The sequence below is a fragment of the Rutilus rutilus genome, assembly GCF_951802725.1.
Source record: "Rutilus rutilus genome assembly, chromosome: 5".
Lineage (NCBI taxonomy): Eukaryota > Metazoa > Chordata > Actinopteri > Cypriniformes > Leuciscidae > Rutilus > Rutilus rutilus.
Genome location: NC_140213.1, coordinates 42,454,864 through 42,476,140, shown reverse-complemented (window position 1 = coordinate 42,476,140; position 21,277 = coordinate 42,454,864). Strand labels below are relative to the sequence as shown.

At 37.4% G+C, this 21,277-nt stretch overlaps 3 protein-coding genes across 4 annotated transcripts in view; 1 reads left to right on the top strand and 2 right to left on the bottom strand.

The window, feature by feature from the left end:
- Positions 1 to 1,426: 1,426 nt before the first annotated feature.
- On the top strand, positions 1,427 to 11,724 carry rasef2 (RAS and EF-hand domain containing 2). Of its 2 annotated transcripts, none has more exons than XM_084409272.1 (17): positions 1,427 to 2,010; positions 3,096 to 3,248; positions 4,246 to 4,336; positions 5,801 to 5,896; positions 5,985 to 6,065; positions 6,576 to 6,691; positions 6,803 to 6,871; positions 6,979 to 7,060; positions 7,221 to 7,291; positions 7,482 to 7,665; positions 7,755 to 7,853; positions 8,576 to 8,717; positions 8,816 to 8,897; positions 10,694 to 10,808; positions 10,880 to 10,993; positions 11,068 to 11,144; positions 11,231 to 11,724. In XM_084409272.1, the coding sequence occupies exons 1-17, from the start codon at positions 1,700 to 1,702 to the stop codon at positions 11,331 to 11,333; spliced, it is 1,986 nt and encodes a 661-aa protein (XP_084265398.1). In that variant the 5' UTR covers positions 1,427 to 1,699; the 3' UTR covers positions 11,334 to 11,724. The 2 variants fall into 2 exon arrangements, with proteins under 2 accessions (XP_084265398.1, XP_084265399.1); XM_084409273.1 differs by having other exon boundaries at positions 1,557 to 2,010; positions 5,988 to 6,065; positions 11,231 to 11,694.
- A 28-nt stretch (positions 11,725 to 11,752) lies between these two features.
- serf2a (small EDRK-rich factor 2a) lies at positions 11,753 to 13,377 on the bottom strand. The gene is made up of 3 exons (XM_084409274.1): positions 13,247 to 13,377; positions 12,260 to 12,365; positions 11,753 to 12,110 (listed from the first exon to the last, which is right to left on the bottom strand). Exons 1-3 carry the CDS (start codon positions 13,251 to 13,253, stop codon positions 12,044 to 12,046), a joined length of 180 nt encoding a protein of 59 aa, XP_084265400.1. The 5' UTR covers positions 13,254 to 13,377; the 3' UTR covers positions 11,753 to 12,043.
- A 2,129-nt stretch (positions 13,378 to 15,506) lies between these two features.
- The window catches only part of fkbp16 (FKBP prolyl isomerase 16), a 45,710-nt gene continuing 39,939 nt past the window's right edge, over positions 15,507 to 21,277 (bottom strand). Inside the window, exons 5-8 of the mRNA XM_084409270.1 lie at positions 20,181 to 20,356; positions 19,730 to 19,807; positions 16,290 to 16,430; positions 15,507 to 16,165 (exon numbers count right to left, since the gene is read on the bottom strand). Coding sequence (XP_084265396.1) covers positions 16,079 to 16,165; positions 16,290 to 16,430; positions 19,730 to 19,807; positions 20,181 to 20,356 — 482 coding nt within the window. The 3' untranslated portion in view covers positions 15,507 to 16,078. The remainder of the gene's footprint in view (positions 16,166 to 16,289; positions 16,431 to 19,729; positions 19,808 to 20,180; positions 20,357 to 21,277) is intronic.

Genomic DNA, 21,277 nt, shown 5'->3' with positions numbered 1-21,277 from the left:
AGCGCTCTAACATTTGACCGTAATAATGCTGCCATCGTGTGGCAATGTCAGTATATAAACGACTCATCCTTGAATATAGCCGTAATCGTTGTGGTCATCATCACTATCTGTTTCTTCCAGGTTAAATAAAGTAACACACAACAGCTGACATAGTTACAACAACACGATACTCATATCCAGTTATGTAAATAATTAAGTTCCTCTGGGTAATCCCCCTTTATGCGCGTGTGTTATTTGACGCAGGCTAAAAGTTAACTATAACAGAATGTAAACACTCGAGTTAGTTTAAGGTGCGGTGCCCTGTTTGCAGAATGACACAGCCAGAGAGACGATGAAAAATTATAAAAATTCCATAGGCTACTTTTTAATTTATTTAACCTGCCTACTCTTTAATCAGTTTATAATTCAGAGAAAATGTCATTGAATTGAATGGAATACGAGTGTGGTTATGTGTCGTGGACATTACCAAACAAAGGAAGGCAAATGTCCTTCAGCAGATAAAGAGCAGTCCACACACCTGAAAAGGGAAATAAAGTAGCGCCCTCGACAGCGTCAACCCACCGCGCGCACTGGCGTCTGGCGCGCGACAGAACTACGTCAACGTGACCGCGTTTTCTGATGTCATTTTGGTGATGATGTTTGCTAATTTATTTTTCGATAATTTTATTATAGTCGTTACTAAATTTAATAGCAAAATAAGCCAAATTTCTACTAGAAAAATAATTACGTGGCACAGTAAAATCTGGATATAGCCTAGCCAAAGACTATTTAAAATATCCATAAAGACTCGATAGTATAAGGTCAGTATTTGACTCTGTTTTTAACTATTATTTTGTATTTGTCTTATTCATAATTAGCCTATGTAATATATATACATATGTCAACATATGTTTTTGCATTGCTTTAACTCCCCTTTTTATACAAGTTATACAAGAATTAACTAGTTTTTTAAGAAATGTAACTCATTTTTAATGTAATTTAAGTTGAAATGACAAACATCCAAGTTGATTGTATTTAAAATTTTAAGGCATCAGCTTTTTACATTATGCTGTATTCTTCTTTGGTTGATAAAAAGCATAAAATAACTTCACACTTAGCTTCTTTCTTTTCTTTTTTTATTCTTTTTTTAAAAAGCATTTAGTTGCAGAGGTGTAAAGTCCAGGTTCAGAAAGCAAAAGTCCTTCTCAGTATTTTGTTCCAATCACCAGGATTTGCTGATTAGCACAGTTTTTCAGCCAGGAGATGAGCTAATTAGTGAAATCAGCTGGCTGAGGTCATGGGTGGAATAAACATATGACAGGACTTTTTACTTTCTGACCCCTGGACTTTACACCTCTGCTTAGTTGGCCAGACTGAGAGACCAATGTAAATATGAGCTGGTTCTCAGATTGTTGTGCACTTTTACAGCACGCCTACCTCCACGGGTATCCAATGACACACTAACTCGAGTTTAACTTGTTACACGCGAGATAATGAGCGATCGTCCAATCACGCATGCTTCATCTATCTAACCTGCCTCTAGTTTCAGCGCGAGGTGTCCGCGCACCTGTTGGTGAATGATGTACAGTAGGCTGCATTAACGCTCATTCCTCCTCACGCTTTCGTCGTTTTATCACTTTCACATAGGTTATTTGGAGCGGTGTCGTTGTACACGGGTGTGTTTTAAATAAGCGTTTGCTTGTCCTCGTCAAGTGAAAAGATGAACCAAACTGACCTTCGGAGACTTTTCGCAGCATGTGATGGGAATAAGTCAGGAAGAGTCGAATACGAGGACTTCACTACTGTTTGCCGGGAGCTTAATGTCCCTGCGGACGAGATCAGGACTTTATTCAACAAATTCGACCTGGATGGAGACGGATACATTAATTTCAACGACTTTTCGTCAAGCTTTCACGAAGTTTCCGAAGCCCTCAATCTTGCTTTGTTGGGAAACAGTTTGCCAAGTCAGAGAAGCGCTTGGGATGAGTTTGAAAACACATTAGACGGAGATGTGGCCTTTTATTTAGGAAGGTAGGTTTATGTTTTGACTTGTGAAGTTCAGATTCACTCATTTTGTTAAACGTCTACTTGCGTCATTATTAACATAAGAGGATGCACGAGACAATATAGGCTAATTTGCCTACGGTTTAAATTTTAACTAGTTTAGTTTGCTTTCTAGTTTTTTAGGGAGCCTATCTCAAGTTCTTAAAAATATCGTTTGTGTGGACTTGTACAACTATATTTGTGGGGCCCGCTTTGAGTTTTAGACCAGTGAGGACAAAGAGAGTAGGTGAAGACATTTTCGCTGGTCCTCACTTTCTGAGAGCTCTGTAAAGGCTTGTTTGAGGGTCAAGACTTGGTTTTAGGGATAAGGTTATAATTGGGTTTGGGGTAAGGGTTCAGTTTAGGCACTAGTGATGGGGTTATGGTAAGGAGCTAGAGATTGCAATGTGTCAATGAATCTCCTCACAAAGATAGATGTAACAATGTGTGTGTTTGTTTGGGTGTGTGCACGCCAGTAGGTAGCCTACATAACCATGTTTTTGGATCAAATGTGTTCCCAGAAGTTAGTTAAATCTGCCGACAAGCTGCTTTTTTTCTTTTCTTTCTTTTCTCTTTTGACTCCCTTTTTTTTTTTTTTTTTTTGTTATAGCCAGTGATGGAAATGGCCAAGATATATTTTATATTTTGGACCATAGATGCAGAAAATCCTACTATTTATGTATGAAATGTGCATAGCGTTTGGAGGCTATTACGGGGATAAAATATGGAAGTCCTCTGCGGTTTTAACTGGGACTTCCCTTTTTTTTTTTTTTTTTTTTTTTTTTTTTTACTCCCTGGACTCAGTTCCTCCATTTAGATCTAGCTGTATATAAAAACAATAGTATATGGTTTCTATCTGCCCGTTTAGCTAAGTCAATTTTTGTATACACCGATTAATGTTTTTCATCTGCATTTTGTAAAATCTTTTGTTTTGTAATTTTTTTTTTTTTTTTATATATATATATATATATATATTTTTTGCCAATGCATGTCTTCACAACTGGCTTCATCCATACACATAAGATGCGCTGATTCAGTCCTTGATTCAGGATTTTTTCCCCCCTTGTCTGCAGGCAGTGCGATGCAGTGAGCGAGCTGTATGAACAAATCCACTCCACATCAGATGAGCTGTTACTGCAGCAATATGAGGATGTCATCAAATCCTTTGTGGCCGAGAGCAAAGAACACCGGATGGAGAGTGAACAACTCGAGACCAGTCTTCGAAGGTGAGAGGAGCATTTCCAGGATTCAGCCGGGATGCTGTGCTGATTCAAAAACAGGTTTTACAACAGCTGGTTTGGCCCTTTCAAATTGTCATTGCCAAGCCTGATGAGATCTGAAGGACCATAGTAGTTGTACCTCGCTATAATTTCATGTCCCTTTACATGTTTGAAAGAATTTGTCTTTAGCATTTTAATTGTTGGTTATTTTATTGTTGTCATTCTTTGTCCCCTTGGAAGTTTTCTGAAGCTTTCTAGCGGGAGTAAGACTCACAGAATTTAAACAGTGCACAATTGTAGAAAGTACAAGAAGACTGCTGTTCCGTATCAGATTAATGAATCACTAATATTATTGTGAACTTCCTATCTACTTCATGTATGGTGGACAGAAACACCAGCTTTTTTTTGTCCAGGAAGTGTTTTGCTTCTGTAAGCATTTAATGGATTCAGGCTCTAAAGCTTTCATTATTAAAATGAAGAAAATCTCTTCCATTCTTAAGGAAGGAGGAAATTGAAAATTAGTGCAGAGTTACTAAGCTTGTCCTTCCCCTTGTATTTCTCAAGAATTTCTATTTGTGTTTCTGTAAGTGTGGACAGAGTTTGAGTGCTCTGTTTTCTCAGTGAAACACAATCCAGGCCTTTTACTGTGTGTTTAGCATAAGGCTGTTTGTTTCACCTCCGGTCCACCTTACACAGTTGCGGCTTGTTTTCTCAAGAGTCCTACCTTCATTCCTCCCTTCCCTTTCGTCAGAGGTTTGCTCAACTGCACCCACTTGATGATTATAAGACAGTGTACTGTAGCTTAAAGGAGTAATTCATCTCTCCAGTAGTAGCTCCTCGGGGGAACGTTTCTTTTGAGACCTGGATGCCAGTGCACTTGGTCTTAGGAAACCCTTTAATGCATCCAAGACCGGTTGTTTCAAACTGCTTTCTGGAGACTTTAAAGTTGTCATTTGGTTCTAAAAAGTTCAGGCTATGCCTTATGCTTTTTTGATGTCAACAGAACAGAGGAACTGACCAGCTGTCATTTAGAAGAGATGGAGGAGGACGTGCAGCAGCAACTGGCCCGCACAGAAGAAAGGGTCAGAGAAGAGGTGAGAAGTCAGACATGTTTTATATTCAGTGACTATTTTTATGATGACTTGGCACATTTATGTACAATAGTTTGAATATTAACTCTTTCCCTGCCAGCATTTTTTCAAAAAAGTTGTCAGCTACTGCCAGCATTTTGATCATTTTCACAATTTCAAAATTTGCCCCTTGGCCTCTGCCCATCATGGTCTCCTAATCATCCCCATATACTGATTGGCTTCATCACGGTCTCCTCTCCACCAGTAAGCTGGTGTGTGTTCTGGCGCAATATGGCTGCCGTCACATCATCCAGGTGGATGCTGCGCATTGGTGGTGGTTGAGGAGATTCCCCCATGTAAAACGCTTTGAGTACCCAGAAAAGTGCTATATGAATGTAACATTATTCATGAAGAGCAACATTTTGAGCAAAAAGCAGATTGCATTCGTCAAGACTCTGGATTGGATTCAGAACGATGATCAAAACATAGATGGGAGAGTAGGTCGAGTCCATCAACGCAGCTCGTCCTGGGTCGACATTTCATTCAGTAACATTAGGCAGTTTTGATTTATGTGGTTTAATGTTGATTGCTGCATTTTTTTCATATGTATATGCTATCGCTTGTTTCTACTTCATTGTGTTTTGATCAGGAGATGCATAATAGCGCCCACCGTATAACAGTGAAAACATGGAAAGCTGGAAATTTGTCAATGGCGTGGAAAGAGTTAACAATGTAACATTTTTACATGCAGATTAAAGCAAAAGTAGGTCATGCTTTTCTGAATTCTTAATGATATTCAATTGTGTTGTAGACTAAAGGGACACTAAATAAAACTGCATGCATTCGTTTTGGTTGTGCTTCGGCTCTGCGTGACTGTGCGGATTAATGAGCCTGCACAATAGAAAATGCTTTACAATGAATTAACAATTCAATAAAGTTCCTTACTCACCTGTTGAGTAATAAAAACGCCACCTCTACGTCACTTTAACACTTCAAATCCTTCAGTTCTCATAATCTCTGAAAAGCCAAGCCAATGTTGATTCTATCTGATTTCCTGTGAAAACTGTCAGGTCTAAAATACAAACGCTTATAATTGGCTTACCATAGTGAAACGGGTTAAGACAACATGTTTTGGAAGGATTGTTGTATTTACTCACTTTTTAAACTTAATTTTGAACAAAAGTTGCACCATGTACTTTAAGTACTACGGTGTATATATTGAATGCATTTTAAATGGCATTAGTTACTATAACCACGGTTCATACACGTAAATGTGTATTTATTCTGTCTTGCTGAGTGGAAAAGAGGGATTTGGGGTTTAGCTTCTTGCTCAGTGGTTCACCTTTATTCTTGTAGCCCAGTGAGCTTTTTAACAGGAAGGCCAGCCTGAGTCTGTGCACAAAGGCTTCTCTATGAGAGCTTGTAAATGCCTCTTTATTAGGTCCGTGCATATAAGGAAAACACTCTTCTTGGGTTTCATGCATACAGGAGCAGAAGAAATTGGATGAATCCATTGCTATGCTCCAAATCAAGCATGAGAATGAGCTGGCAGACCTGCAAACAACTATCGAGAGGCTCACAAAGGTGAGACAATGTGGGATTCTCGCTTGAATACATGTGGGTTTGTCTATTTTGTGTGTAACTTGCATTTTCTTACGTTCTCTAATTTTAGCAGTATCAAGAGGAGTCGAAATTAAACAGCCCCAGAGAAGATGCCATCAAATTGAGAGCACAGATTAGAGCTCTGATGCAGGTATGAATCAGATTCTACTACCACATGCCAGTGCCCTTCAAAAATGTTTGAACCTTAGGGGAGAGTAAGGTAAAGTCTGCCAATTTTTATCTAAAATGATGGTTCACCCAAAAAATGAAAATTCTCACCATCACTCTATTCTGAAACTGTATGACTGTCTTCTGTGGATAAAATATATTTTGAGAAATTACTTTTCTTTTTTCTTCATTAAAAAAGATGGTGAACTATCACAAAAGGCCATAGAAATAGAATATGGGAATGATTTACACTTCAAATAAAACTTTAACAAAACAAGGGTCCTTTTTAAATGCAGTATGTGATCAAATGTCAAATTATGAACCATTTTGTTAGAGGCACCACAGCTTATCTACTGACACATCTTAGCCCAATCTGTCTTAATTTGGTGGGGCAGATTACCCTTCATTCTGTATTTGCAAAATAAGGTTTGGCACCCTAAATGCCAAATTGATAAATGTATGACCTCTACAGCTTTCATTTGTTTCTCTGCAGGAGAATGAGGAGCTGAGGAGTTCTCTTATGAAAGCCAAGCTGAGTGTCTCAGTTCTCCAGGTTGAGTTGGACGGATTGAAGAATGCCTTCACTGACCAGAAACTCCAACACGAGAGGTGAGAATACTGATGCTTCAAACTGGGTTTGTGTATGTAAAGATATGATTGCTGCCATTGGTTCTCACATACAGCCTGCATAAATGTAAATTTTATTTTTTTCCTTCTCAGAGAAAGTGATGACCTCAAGAAGATGGTGATGGAGTATCAGTCTTATTCCAGCCATATAGAAATCCTCCAGTAAGTCAATTCGGTTGTTCTCTGTAATAGTCAAATTAATAAAAATATATTCTAATGAAGAAATGGATTTCTTGCTTGCTTTGATATGAAAGGTTTGACTTTTTCAGGGAAGTGAACAAAACGTTGTATGACAGCAATGATGGGTTACGCTCTGCTCTGAGCCAGGATAACTCCTCTACGAAAAGACGGGTAGCTATATATATATTTTTTAAATTTGAGTTGGTACTGCATTCGTTTTAACCATGATCAAATATTTGGATTTCCATCATAAAGGATATCAGCGTTGTTTCTGGAATGCATTTTAATGTACACAATAACCATCCTCATTAAAATGTTTGCTCTTCTGTAGCTCTCACCAAAAAATGAAATCCCTCCTAGGAAGATGAAACCAATTCGACAGAGTACAATGAATCAGAGCGGGTAATTATGCCCTCTATTGTTTGCTCAGTATATTTTGTCAAGGTACAACTGCAACAAATACAGAGTAAACATTCAAGATGCTTTGTTTAGGCCTGTGTGTTTATTATACTATATTAATTATATTATTATTTTTCCTATGGAGGACTAGATGTGTTTTTTTTTTTTTTTTTTTTTTTTTTTTTTTGTACAGTTTTACTAATGAAGAGGATACTATGTCCTTGGTCAAGTGCTGGGCTGATAAATATTTGGACAGTGGCGTTTCCCTTCAGACGGACCCTGAGCCGATGTCAGCCAGCGATTATGACAGTGACGACAGCCACAATTCAGTGGAGACGGTGCATCATAGTTACTCTTCTATTCCATCTGAACTGGAGGCAAGTCTTCAGCTTTCACTAGTTTTCACACTATACATGTTGTGTATCTGTATAATTTCTTTCTAGGTAAATAACTAATGTTTTTGTAGGTGTCGGAACTGAAGTCTGAAGCTTTGGGATCTGTACCTCGCAGCAGAGTTGGCTCAATAGCCTCACTTCGGCGACGCTTATCTGCTTTTCCTGTCAAGGTAGTTCTTGCTTACTCCCTAGTTTTTAAACATCTTTGAAGTAGAAAATGATACAAGAGAGTTTTAGAATCCTATGTAAATGTAATCCATCTTGTGTAATCTTAAAACTGCTGTATTTTTTTTTTTTGTGCAACTCTTATGTAACTTGTAATTCGGCCCAGCCTCAGCTGCTGACATAACATTCAGCTCTACTACTACCCAAAGTAGTTTTGATAAACTATAAAGGCCCAAAGTGTTTTTGTAAAGTTATGGGCCAGTTAGCAAGTAACTTATTTCCAAGGACTATTTTTAGTAGCATTTGGATCTTGTGTATAATGATCAAATGCTGTTTAATCATATCTTCAGGGATCTGGGGGCCTAAAGATCACAAAAATCACATATTTAAAATTCTCTCTTTTGAAGAACTTGAGACTTTGATATGATAAATTAAATTTGGTTATGATATTTTTGATCATAAGTTTTGATTTCATTTGATTTCATAAGTTTCATAAGTTTCATTGATTTCAATACCTGGCATGAATTTACAATAATACTTATAACTCTGAGCATTTGTATGCATCCTAGGAGTATTCATTTTTGTAGTTATGGCAAGCTCAAATATTTTATTGGCTATAAAATTGTTAATTTAATCTTATCTAGTAAATGACGGCACTATAAAACTGGTAAAAAGTAAAAAAGGTTGAGAAGCACTGTGAGACACTTTGTACATTTGTTCTCTATAGCAAACTGAAGACGACTTGCATAACACAGATCTTGCTCCAGTGTATCGTCTGGTGTTGGCTGGGGATGCTGGGTCCGGAAAATCCAGCTTTTTACTACGGTTGAGTCTTAACGAATTCAAAGGAGATATGCAAACCACTCTTGGTGAGAACATGCAACCACGGTATTTTTGAATGAGCTTTGTTACCACATGAATACATTATGATGATGGAATCCAAAGAGCTCAAAATTCGTTCTTGCAGGGGTTGATTTTCAAATCAAGAAGATGCTTGTAGATGGAGAGAAAACAAACCTTCAGATCTGGGACACTGCTGGACAGGAAAGGTAAAGTAGTATATGTCCGATTTAAGAACCAACTACATGGATAGTTAAAATGATGCTTGAGTTACATATGAGTTAAGGTGCACAGATACTAAATTTGTCTGCTGGTACACAGTGGCGGTTCTACCTATATGCCAAGTACGCAAGTTGTGTAAGGCCCCTGAACCACCAGGGGGCCCCTTGCTCTCAAAGATGACTTGATGACTAGGGATGCAATTAATAGAATTTGTTTCGGTTTTGATTTTTTTGGCTTCCAAATTTTTATGAAAACATGATGCCGCATTCAATCCTCTCCTGTAAAGCAGTGCACTGCCGCCCTTCTTGAGTACCATTCAAGTCATATCATGTAACATGACTGTCTTAATATACGGTCTCTGGCAGGACTGTATAAAAGCCTATTGAGCTGCTATTGTTTTCACTTCGACAGCCCTAAATTCAACGAGAGATTTTCCTCAAGACTTTTCAAATGACAAGTCACTTTATATTCGGCAAAGAATGTATCATGGTTTCCTCAAACATTTCTGAAGGATCATGTGACACTGAAGTCTGGATTAATGATGCTGAAAATTAAGCTTTGCATCGCATGAATAAATACATTTATTCATTAATATTAAAATGAAAAACATTTAAAATTGTAATATTTCACACTATTATGGTTTTACTGTATTTTTGATCAAATCCATGCAGCCTTAGTTAACTTAAGAGCCCTTCAAAAACACAATCTTACTTCCCCAAAACTTTTGAATGCTAGTTTATGCTAAAATATTGTCAACTGGGTTAGTGTTTTGAGCTGTGACTTGATTGATTTTAATTTCTTCAAAATCATTTTATTGCGTTCTAAGTGAGTTTTACATGGTTAAGACCGTCCCGTCAGTCCTGTTTAACAAATACTAATCAATGTGGCATGTTGCCACAGAAAATAAATTGAATCATATGTATAAACGAACGGGAAACATGTTTACAGTAAATAATGGAATATTGGCAGGCATGCAGGCCTAGGGTTTAAATGTGAAACTTGTGTTGGTTTCTTTCGCCCGGTTTCACAGACAAGATTTAAGTCTACTTTCAGACTAAAATGCATGTTTGAGCTGGTTTAACTGAAATTAACTTGCACATCTTAAAATATATCAATGCCATTGTTTTGTCAAGATGAACACCAGTAATGGGTTCTTTTATAAAAGCTACTTAAATGCCTACTCCTGGTTTAATCTAAGCCTTGTCTGTGAAACTGAGCCTTTGTTTGTTACTTGATCTGTAGCATAAATGTATGTTTGAGGATTTTATTTTACATGAAGGAATTTCTAGTTGTAAAGGGTAATTCCTGTGGGACGTTCAGATTTTAAGCCTTTGATTTGTCGTTGCTGCCTGCTGTTTTCATTGTCTAATGAACCGTATGCTGAAGATGAAGTACGGTTCAAATGTTTGGGGTCAGTAAGAGTTTAATGTTTTTGAAAAAAGAAAAGAAAAAAGACTTGTGCTCACCAAGGCTGGATTTATTTGATAGATACTACAGTAAAACGATAATATTGTGAAGTTACTACAATTTAACTAAAAGGTATTATATTGTTGGCAAAGCTGAATTTTCATCAGCCATTACTCCATGCTTCAGTGTCAGTTTTGCTGCTTAATATTTGTGTAAACTTTTAAATGCATCTTAATAAATGAATGCTGCTGAATAAAAGTATTGAAATAAAAATATTTAAAGTTCTTACTGACCCCCAAACTTTTGAGCTGTAGTGTATGTAGACAATACTTCACTGGTAAGCATTCACTTTCAATAAGTTGTTGCTTTTCTCCAGGTTCCGCAGCATTGCTAGGTCATATTTCCGCAAAGCACACGGAGTGCTACTGCTGTACGATGTCACGTCTGAGAGCAGCTTTCTGAATGTTCGTGAATGGGTGGAACAGATTCAGGTACGGTGACAAATTATGAACTTTACATTTCCTTTATTTATAGTCTGAATCCGGTCAATTTTCCCTCACAGGAGTCAACCGATAAGGACATCCCAATGTGTGTAATTGGGAACAAGGTGGATTTGAGGGCAGAGAGGCCAGAGGGAAGCTGTGTGAGCTCTTTCCATGGGGAAAAGCTTGCTATGGTGAGTCTCGGATTTGTGGAAAGAACGTATTAACCATCATGTTGTCAATTTGTAACGGCTGCTGTCCATGACAGGCTTATAATGCCCTGTTCTGTGAGGCGAGTGCTAAAGAGGGGACGAACGTCGTCGAGGCCGTTTTACACTTAGCAAGGTAAGATCAGCTCTTGCTCATTCTAAAACTGAGTAAAGATATGAAGTGTTTTGAGGTTTCAAATGTCTTCTGAAACATTATCACAGAGAAGTGAAGAAACATGCAAAACTGGGGCGGAGGTCAGAGTCCCAGGTGAATCTGAGTCTTCACAAACGGAGGAAGACGCTGAGCAACTGCTGTGGAGTTTAAATGTCTTAAATTTATTTTAATGTCAGTGCTTTGTAGTAAAGGTAACTTTTTAAATAATTATTTCACCTTATAAAATGACCTTTATTGGGAAAATGTTAATAAAACCATTTTTAAAGAATCAAGTTAGTCACTTAAGCAATTGCCATCTTTTGAATGTTTTGTAAGTGTCCTTGGTGTTTTTAAGCACTGATCAAATGTGTACTTGTACATTTGCCTACAAATGATCAATTCACTTCAGGGTTCAATGTTTATTTAAATGTTTTTTTTTTATTTGTTATATTTGAATGACTTGTTGAAGGATGTTCATGTACATGTTTCTAACATTGTTAAATAAAAGTTTTAGATTTATTTAGTTTAAATCAACAGTCTGGAAACCATTCTTCTGTTCTCTAAAAAAAAAAAAAAGCAGCAAACTCCGATTTGAGTTACACTTTATTCAACAAGGAAATATAAAAATACAAGAGTATGCGTTTCTGAGATGGGTTGGTTGTTCTTGGGTTTTTACATGGTAAATACTGCTGAAGAAAAGAGACCTGTGCACAGTAAAGTAAATACCCAGTCAAACTAAATTGATGTTGTACAAAAAAGGCTTTAAAGGAAAGTACAATGGTACAACTGAATCCAGAGCAAGAAGAAAAAGATGAATGCCGTCAAATGACAGCAACAATAATGATGGCTTAAGATTGTCTGGAGGATTTGATGTCTTCTAACTATTTGGCTTTAGAATCAATTTTTTCGTTGGCTTTCTTTTGCTTCTGTTGCATTATTTCAGCATCTCTAAAAGAGAATACATGGAAACATAATGGCTGTTAGTGTGTCCCACTACAATTTTAAACTGCAGCACATTTCCATTTCTCATCCTCACAGAAAATAAGCAATGGATTATGTATGACCGCTGCTTCTAGCTCAAGTTTTGTTATTGTTACCTCTGCTTTCGGGCAGCGCCAGATAAACCATCGTTTCTCTTGCCCTTGTGCATATCACTTTGCTTCTTGGCATTTTTCTGGCGAGCAAGTTCACGCTGGTTTCCCCCTAAAGAGACAGTGCTGAAATTAAATATCTGATCTGAATGACACAATCAATTTTGAGTAATTTAACTCTTCTACATGCCTTGATTGATCGTTCATACTATTAGTATAATGTCCACCTTCAGGTCATGGTAAACATGTAATCTTTAATTACTTTTTCTGTAAAATATTTCAAAATGACCATTTACTGAACTGAAGCAATTTACTTTATTTTTTTGAGAAGCGTTTCTCTCAATTGTATTATGTTTTGCATTTTATTACAATGACAATGTTAATAAGAAACATTATTTGTAGATATAGAGCGACTTAAAAAGTAAGTTATTTTGCTTGGTTTGGGCGTCTTAAACTCGGGTGTGAGCTCCATATTCTCACTCTATCAATCACACTAATAGCCGGATGTATCATATGATACAAAACTTATATTTAAAAATATATATTTTTAAAGGTTCTCTTTTGTGATTCTTAAGAGGAAGCATTCTCGAGAAACACCAGTGACGTGCCCTTATGAGGAACGCATAACTTGACTCGAAGACGCCTAAGCATTATGATCAATTTATCATATATATACACCAGTTATTGTTTCTGCAGCATCAACTCTGAAATGGATTCGGGCAAAGATGAAGGGTGCGTGAGCGCCACATTATATAGATAGATGCCAACAAACTTAATGGTATATATATAATTAGATGTGTTGAACCCTACAAAACACATACAGTCCAATTACATTAACTATATATTATAAAATCCCGACCAGTCGATTTTCCTTTGGACTCAATCTGTCAGGCTAACGTTACGCTGTGGCCGGATGTCAGAGCTCTCGTTTACGTCTGACAGCGACCAAATATCGCAAAACTGGACCCAAGTAAGATCCGTTTATATACTCACTTGTCATTTTTTTAAATCAGTTTTATCCGATTTTCAGATGAGCTCACCCCAAGGGCCGCTATCTTATTACCCAACAAACAACCGATGTCTTTACTGTCCGGCGTCAAACTTGCTCTGAAGCATCGGCAGCATCGCGAGATCTTTCGGTACAGGAGGCAATCATTTGATTGGATGCGACATGTGACGTCAGGAACGGTTGTCATAGGTTAAGGGTTAAACTGTATAAAGATTATTTTGGAAGGTTTAAACCAGAGCCGCTAAATAATGGTTTAAACTGGGGTGTATGATAGAAACTAGAAATTGTGGGAAAAATCTGGAAGCTAATATTGTTAATAATAGTACAATAACTTAACTGTAAATACATTTACGACTGTGACAATTAGCGCCTATCATAATCAAGTAAACGCTGGATTTTCAAAAGTATGTGAAGTTCACGTAATACACTTTTTAAAAGACGTTCAAGAGTTTTACACACTGGTCTGTTGGGGACATCGACTTATCACGCCTCTAAACACGACGCTGAACAAAACAAGCTGTGATTGGTTGCTTTACATGTCACTCAGGCTGCCTTTTGGTCAATCGGCCAATGAAAGCTGCTTTGGAGTTCAGGCCTTTAAGGGCTGGCTCTGTGAGTATCTATGGTGAGTATGAGGCCGACTTCTGGGTTGGCCTACAAATACATAATTACTGTAGGAACTTCCTATCTTAAAAGTCTGCAATCTTTAGTCCTGGTGCATGTTAAGGCAGGGAACATCAAGACACGGAATGTCAATAACATAAAAGCTAGCTAAGTCATAAAGCCAATAGACCTATAATGAAATATGTTGGGTAATATGTAAGCTTGCAGGAACACATTTGAATTGCTGTATAATGGAGCAGGGATCAATGATATTCAAGCAAACCCTTGACTCTCTTAGTCCTTAAATTCAGGTGCACTTTGAGCAAGTGTTTTTGACCCCAAAGCCCCCCACTGCCCACAACAATTTTCACTTTTTAGAAATCTGAGGGTGAATTAAATTAAGAAATATTCTAATTTTGAGTTTTAGCTTATATTTTTAAAGTCATCTTGATGTATACCTGGGAGGTTTGCTGGTCAAGAACCACTGCTTTAGACTATTGTCCTAACAAGTCATCTTTAAAAAACACCAACAACTCAAAGCATATATTTCTGTTTAAAAAAAGTCTTAATTGCACTCAAATGACCACAGCAAAGCAGAACTGACACTTCAGCCATTCATCTGAGAGAAACGCACCTGTGCTGTTATCAGATACATGCATTAATAACAGCAAGGGACAGAATCTGTGATCTTCCTCCGGCACGTCACACCAGCAGGTTTGGGCAACAATAGATTAATATTAGATCCTCTGTATGATGAGTCACCCGCTCAGACTGTTTACAGGAGTGCTGGAGTGTGGAGGCGGACAGAGTAATGCTCATGCCCAGGAAACCGAACTCTGGAGTGGAACCAGAGTAATTGTGTGGGTTAGTATTCAAGGCCGGATGTGGTTCCACTTCTGTAAGAGCAGATGTAAAATCAACATGAAGTCAAAATAGACCTTATTTGCTTTCTTAATGCATTTTCCTGGTCTTATGAATGATTCATCGGTGCATGTTATTTTAAAGAAAATTGTCTTTGTATACTCTGATCTACTGGTTCTCAAACTTTTTTATTTGAAGGCCCCCCATAGTCCAACACAATATTCAAATGACCCTCAATACAAGGGAATATATTTCCTCAGGTATTTCTTATACAAAGCTGCTTGTTTTCTAGAAAAATTAAAAACAAAAACATGTAAGTGTTGGTATTTTAACTAACCACAATTAATTTTGTTATTCCATAAATGTTAAGAACTAAATATTTTTTTAAAAGATTTTTTTTTTTTTTTAGCATTTCAATAAACTCAGAACATATTCATCAAACTATATTGTATTAATATATTCATTTATATAATGAAACAACTTGGATAATGTGGAAGAGCAATGTAGAAATTGTTTTTTGATATTGATTCCACTTATTATGATCCAACCAATTCCTGAAGTGCTTCATTATCATATTTCACATTATGAAAGTAGAATAGGTTTAAAATAGTGCTCTAAAATCAATTATTCCCAATTCATGGCATCTAACATAAAAGTTTATGTAATATGTGTGACATTATACACACACACATTAGAAACACACATATTATATATACAAACTTTTATGTTAGATGCGATTCATCGATTTGACAGCACTGAAATGTTGACTTTAGCGGGGTGACTTTACTTGTTCTATATTTTATCTTTACTATTTTATATAATTAAATTTTCCATATGTATGTCAACAAATAGCTATAAATAAAAAATAACGTAAAAAAAAAAAACAAAAAAAAACAGTTCATTAATTTTCTGCACATGGATTCATATTAGTTTGACAATTATTTTTTTTCCAGCAACAATTTTGTATTTCGGTTGTAATACTGATTTATTGTTATCTTGGAAGACATTTCTTCGCACATAACTGAATCAAATGTTTTCTATAATGATTTAATAGATAACAGCTGTTCCCCCAAATTCCTATCGATAATTCCATCACTGCGCGTGATGCATTAGAACGCGAAGCGAAACGAAACGCCAAACATAATAATACTTGTGTTTTTATTGCAAATAGTTTAAACGCATTTGCCTTGCCCATTTTGCTGTGCGTATACTGCTTTGCATACGTCGGTGTTCCACCGGCCCATGCAGCTGCTCTTTAAACAGTTCAGTGCATTTTCCCTCCGTCCCTTGGCAGCTTTGTGGAATGTTTGTTTGTGAGACTTGTAAGTTAATTTGCAAGTAGGTCGAGAGAGCTAGTTCCGTGCGGTCAGGACCACAGATGTGACTAAACTGCCCAAGGCCACCACCAGAGCTCCAAGCAGAAACTTCCAAGAAATTCCCTGAAACAGAGGAAGAAACGAGATCAAACGACGGAGGCACTCGGGAGGCCAGCACTGGCACATTTTGAAAGGATTTTTTCCCAACACTTTTATGCTCTTCACTAGGTGGTAGTCAGTCACTTACAAACGGCTTCTTTTTGGGCGGGGGTGTCAGAAATGGCGCTATGTTTTCGCCAAACACTTGAGCTGGTTTAGCTTGCCAATTCTGGGTCTCATTTTCCCCCGCTTGTCTTTTTACCAGTTTGGACAGTTCAGCATGAATAGCCTATAAAATACATTATAAAGAAAAAAAGATGAGCATTCAAAACCCCAATACAAGGCAAAACACAACAACTTTTATCCTGTGTGTGAACTTTGTACAGTTCTGTGAGGAAAATATGAGCTGCTGTTGCTAACACTGACCAACAGATGGTGCCATTTCACTGACTGCAAGCTGCGTTTCAGGACAGTCATGATTGGGTTTCCACATGTCAAACAACACTGGCAGTCGATCGTGCTTATAAAAGCAACTCCACTTAGGGTGACCACCTGCTAATAAGCCCAAGGGGGGACAATGGGTATGTTTCTGAGGGACAATGTGGGACACTGCCTGGTGCGGCGGTGCCCCACTGGCAGACTCACTGATAGTGGTTTACCCATTTCTAGCACATACCACCTTGCATAGTATTAATAATGCCCTATTCTTCTAAACGTGTAATTTTTGATGTATGCTCATGAATAGGCCAACCAATGTGTGTTTTTTTTCTAAATAAAGACTCATATTTTGAACATTCAATGAATTGACAGATGTACTTCCACTTAAGATTTACTATTTAATTTTATTTATTTTTCATTACAATTTATTTATTTTAAATAAATTAATAAATTATAATATAAATGTATAGGATTAACAGGAATTGTAGTTGCTCAACACCACAGGAACAATTACAAAAAAAGTATTTAAAAAAAAAATACGATTGACCTCGTATTCCCCTCCCTCCATGTCCGATTGAGAAGGACGTTTTGCAAAGGTCACAAAAAGCCCTCTCGGTATCCCCCTCAACACCTTTCAGCCACAAATATTAATTTCCCCATTCTTGTACCCACACCTTCTCTTTTTAATTGATGATGGCGTTGCCGCTCAGACAGTCTCTTTCTCGAATTTTTCGAATTGGAAAGCGCGCATCTAAGTTCCTTCCTTCCAAGTGTGTCTGGTATGCGCGTGCGTGCGCTGTCATGACAACAACGAAAAAGTTGACAACCTAGTCAGCAGTTCAACTGAGGGGTTTGTGTGGCAACAATAGCGTGCTGAAATGTCAAGTAATGTTCGTTTGTTTGCTTGGGGCTCGAGTATATAGAGCGACCAACTTTTTTTTGAGCAAGCATAGATTATGCGTGACACGGTCTCAATTTGCGTGACGCGTGAATTGGGCTTCAAACGCTGTGCGCGCACGCGCTACGCGGGACGGGTGGTCACCCTAACTCCACTTCATCTCAAAGGTAAAACGCGTATTAAGCACGGCTTGTTAAATAATTCTCTGAACAGCATTAACTTAGTAGTTGTTGTTTGTAAATGACAAGAGTGAGCTGCTCATGTTAAGTTAAACACTTAAGGGATAGTTAACCCAAAAAATGAAAATTCTGTCATTTATTACTCACCCTCATGTCATTCCAAACCCTTAAGACTTTCGTTCATCAAGCATGTTTGCTTGACATGCAAGAACCAATGAGGTTCATTCTCATGTTACGCAGCACGTTTGAACTTCAGCAAGAACCAATGAGGTTCATTCTCGTGCAGCGTGTTTGAGTTTCAGCAAGAACCAATGAGGTTTGATCCTGCGCGTCAAACATTTTCGGTTGAGCTTCTGTTTGTCCGCTGAACAATATTTATATTTTAATAAAAGACTAAATTAAATCTGTTCATCATATAAAGCGATGAAGTCTCTTCAGAAAAATCACTCAATTCATATGGATTCAATGGAGGAACAAAAAGCTCAGATTTCATCAAAAAGATTTTTATTATTGTTCCAAAGATGAACGAAAGTTTTACGGGTTTGGAATGACATTAGGGTGAGTAATTAAAGACAGAATTTTTCAGTGAACTATCCCTTTAAATCTGCTTCTTGTATTCTTGTAGACTGATATATTGCTTGACCTTGATCTTATCAGTTGCGAGGATCTGGTCTTTGACAGATATCACTTTATTGAACTTTTTGTTTGCCTTGCTACTTTAACACCATTCACATTTCATATCCCATTTGGAACAGTTTCCTTAGAATATAATGGGTACAGATTTGCATACATGTATAATTACAATCAAAATCCATTAGCACACACTATACACTTAAGAGACTGCTAACAGGCTGAAATGTATAGCACCAAATGTATTCGATCCCATGCCGTCTCTGACTCTATGAACTTAATTAGAATTTTGCAATGAGTTCCCTCCTGAGGAAAAGTTTGCTTTTTGCCCTGCCTTCCAGACGGGGTGTCATTATAGCAACAGCAGATATTTTAGTTTTGTCTAGACATAGCTCACTCTTCACCATGAGCACTCTGGGTCAAAGCTCAGTTTGAGGGGACCTGAGATCACTCACAAAATCACTCAGGCCCTAAGGAAATCTAAGGGTTTTCTTTGCTTCAGTATTTTATTATATTATGTTATTAAATTATATTGTATTGTATACAAAATATAAAGTTGGGATAATATAATAAAATTAAAATTATTACAGCATGAAAAAAAACAACTTGTATTGCATTATGGCCTTTCATGAAGGAATCAGATATGACATTTTGTTCATTGTTTTTTACGCAGAATGGGCCATAATATTTTTCAGTGTTATGATTGAATGAATTGTTCTGTTTATTACGTCTCGCATGTCATAAACAGCCTTAGTGTACTCAGTGCTGATTCACTTTATTACAGGAAGGCTAGTGAGAGGATGTGTGTGTAACTTTGTGTCCATTTAGTGGCTCCAGACAGCCGTAATCTTGGTGGCTGCTCTGAGGATTTTGACAGACTAACTACTCTCAAAGGCATGACAGAACATGTTTTGGTTCGGTGGATTGTAACACAGCACAAAAGTCATTTTCTGCTACTAGGAGTCTACCTGTAGAAACAAATATTGTTTGCATGCACTCTTACTGACAGATTTGGTGGAATTTCTCAGGACGTTTGTGTTGTAAATTTATACAGACCTGTTGAAAAACTTTGATAGGGCCACGAATAAAAGAAAAAATGCAAGTGGCCAGCCATTTTGTTGTTTTGTAGCCATGAATCATTCTCTGTTCCGGGACTCATTTAAAGTATTTTTGGAAAGTACTTGTACTTATGAACTCTGAAAGCTCAATAGAATCATAAACCTAAATATTACATGCACCTTTCATTAAATACAAACACTTCATCCCTGACCCACAGTGAGTATGAGCTGACATTGAATTTGAAATAAAACTTAATACCACTGCTCCAGTTGGGCCAGGTATTTCACAAAGGCCTTGGTTGAACCGTAAATAGCTAATGGGATTTTCTGTTGCCAGTTAACGTGAAATGTAGATGTGTTCAGGAGATACGGTTCCGTCTCTCACCTTAGTGGACGGCTCCAGTTTCAAAGCCTTCTTCAGGGTCTCCATGGCCTCCTCATACTCGCCCTTGTCAGATAAAAGCTGCAGACACAGTTTACATTTCTCAGATTACAGTTAATATGACTCTTTGTCTCTTTTTAAAATGACGTTTTCGTTTCAAAACACTCTCCTTCCACACTAGCGTTTTAACATAGAGGTATAAACATAGATATCTATTGGTACAATAAGCGTTTTCAAATTCATCCACTTGGGAGTGTGTTTTCAAAAAGCGCCGTCTTTGCTTGTGTGGACCGAAACGAAGAGAAAAATATGTGTTTTCAGACGAAAACGTATTAGTGTGGACAAGGCCTAAGCCTGAAGGACTCGATTAGATTGATCAGGTGAGTTTAACTAGGGTTGAAGCTTAACTGTGCAGGGCTATGCATCTATCTTGTTGAATAATATTCACCCATACCTTTCCTTTTCTGAATAACGCTTTGACGTTCTGGGGATCGAGAAACAGCACATCTTGACTGGTGTGCAGCGCCTCATCGAAATGTCCAAGCTTCAGCTGTGCTGCTGCCAGGTTATTCAGACATTTTACCCGGTAGTCGTTCACCTCTTCTTCTTCTGCCTCACAGCTTTGACCGTCTGTTGGAGGATACAATTGTACAGACCCACTGTAGTAATGCAAAACACCAGCCATTCATTTCGAGGAAATGATAAACAATTAAAAATATGTTTGTTTGATATCGATCAATCCAGCGTAAACTGTATAGTAGAATCTGATTGGTCAAGCAGTGTTCAGGCCAGCAACACTGGGACTTTCACTAGTGATTTGAAACACTGCTTTATAAAGCTTCGAAACCTTTGAAATCATTGTTTCGGGAATGCATATCAAACTGCCAAAGTCGGGTGATTTAAGCTTTGCTACGTTCTCTCTGAACCCATGAAACAGTTTATATCTGTTTTTTTACCTGCCCTAGGATAATTTTTATGCATTTTCAGACATTTTGAATGACTAAATTGTAGAATTAAAAGCCAAAGTTGTAGGTAATAGTCTCTTACTGGCCTGATTAACCAAGCCTTCCATAAAACGAACTAAAACAAGCCCTACAATTTCATAAAATAACACATATTATACATACTCGCTATTTAGATTTGTTCATTTTAATTTCCTATTCAATAGACTACATTTTCAATAAAACATTTGCAAATTTTTGGTTTTTATGCATGTTTGGGCTGAGTTTTCATTGCATTTACACCGTTCTTACCAGCAGGGGACTCAACCAGAGAATCATTTTGCAAAGCAATTGGTTCAATTGATTTAAAGGTTTGAAAAGCTTCGTTTTTCACACCATTACGTTTGACTTTTTGTTCCAGAGAGACTATTAGCCTGTGCATTAGCGGTGGGGATTTTACATTGGCTCTTTCTGCAGGTACATCGTTGCACCAGTAGGTGGCAACAAATGACTATCTTTATCTTTCATTAATTTATTCATTCAGTCAACAATGGGGCTGTTTACACGACACCGTTTACAACTAAAAACGTAAAACTTTTTATGCGTTTTG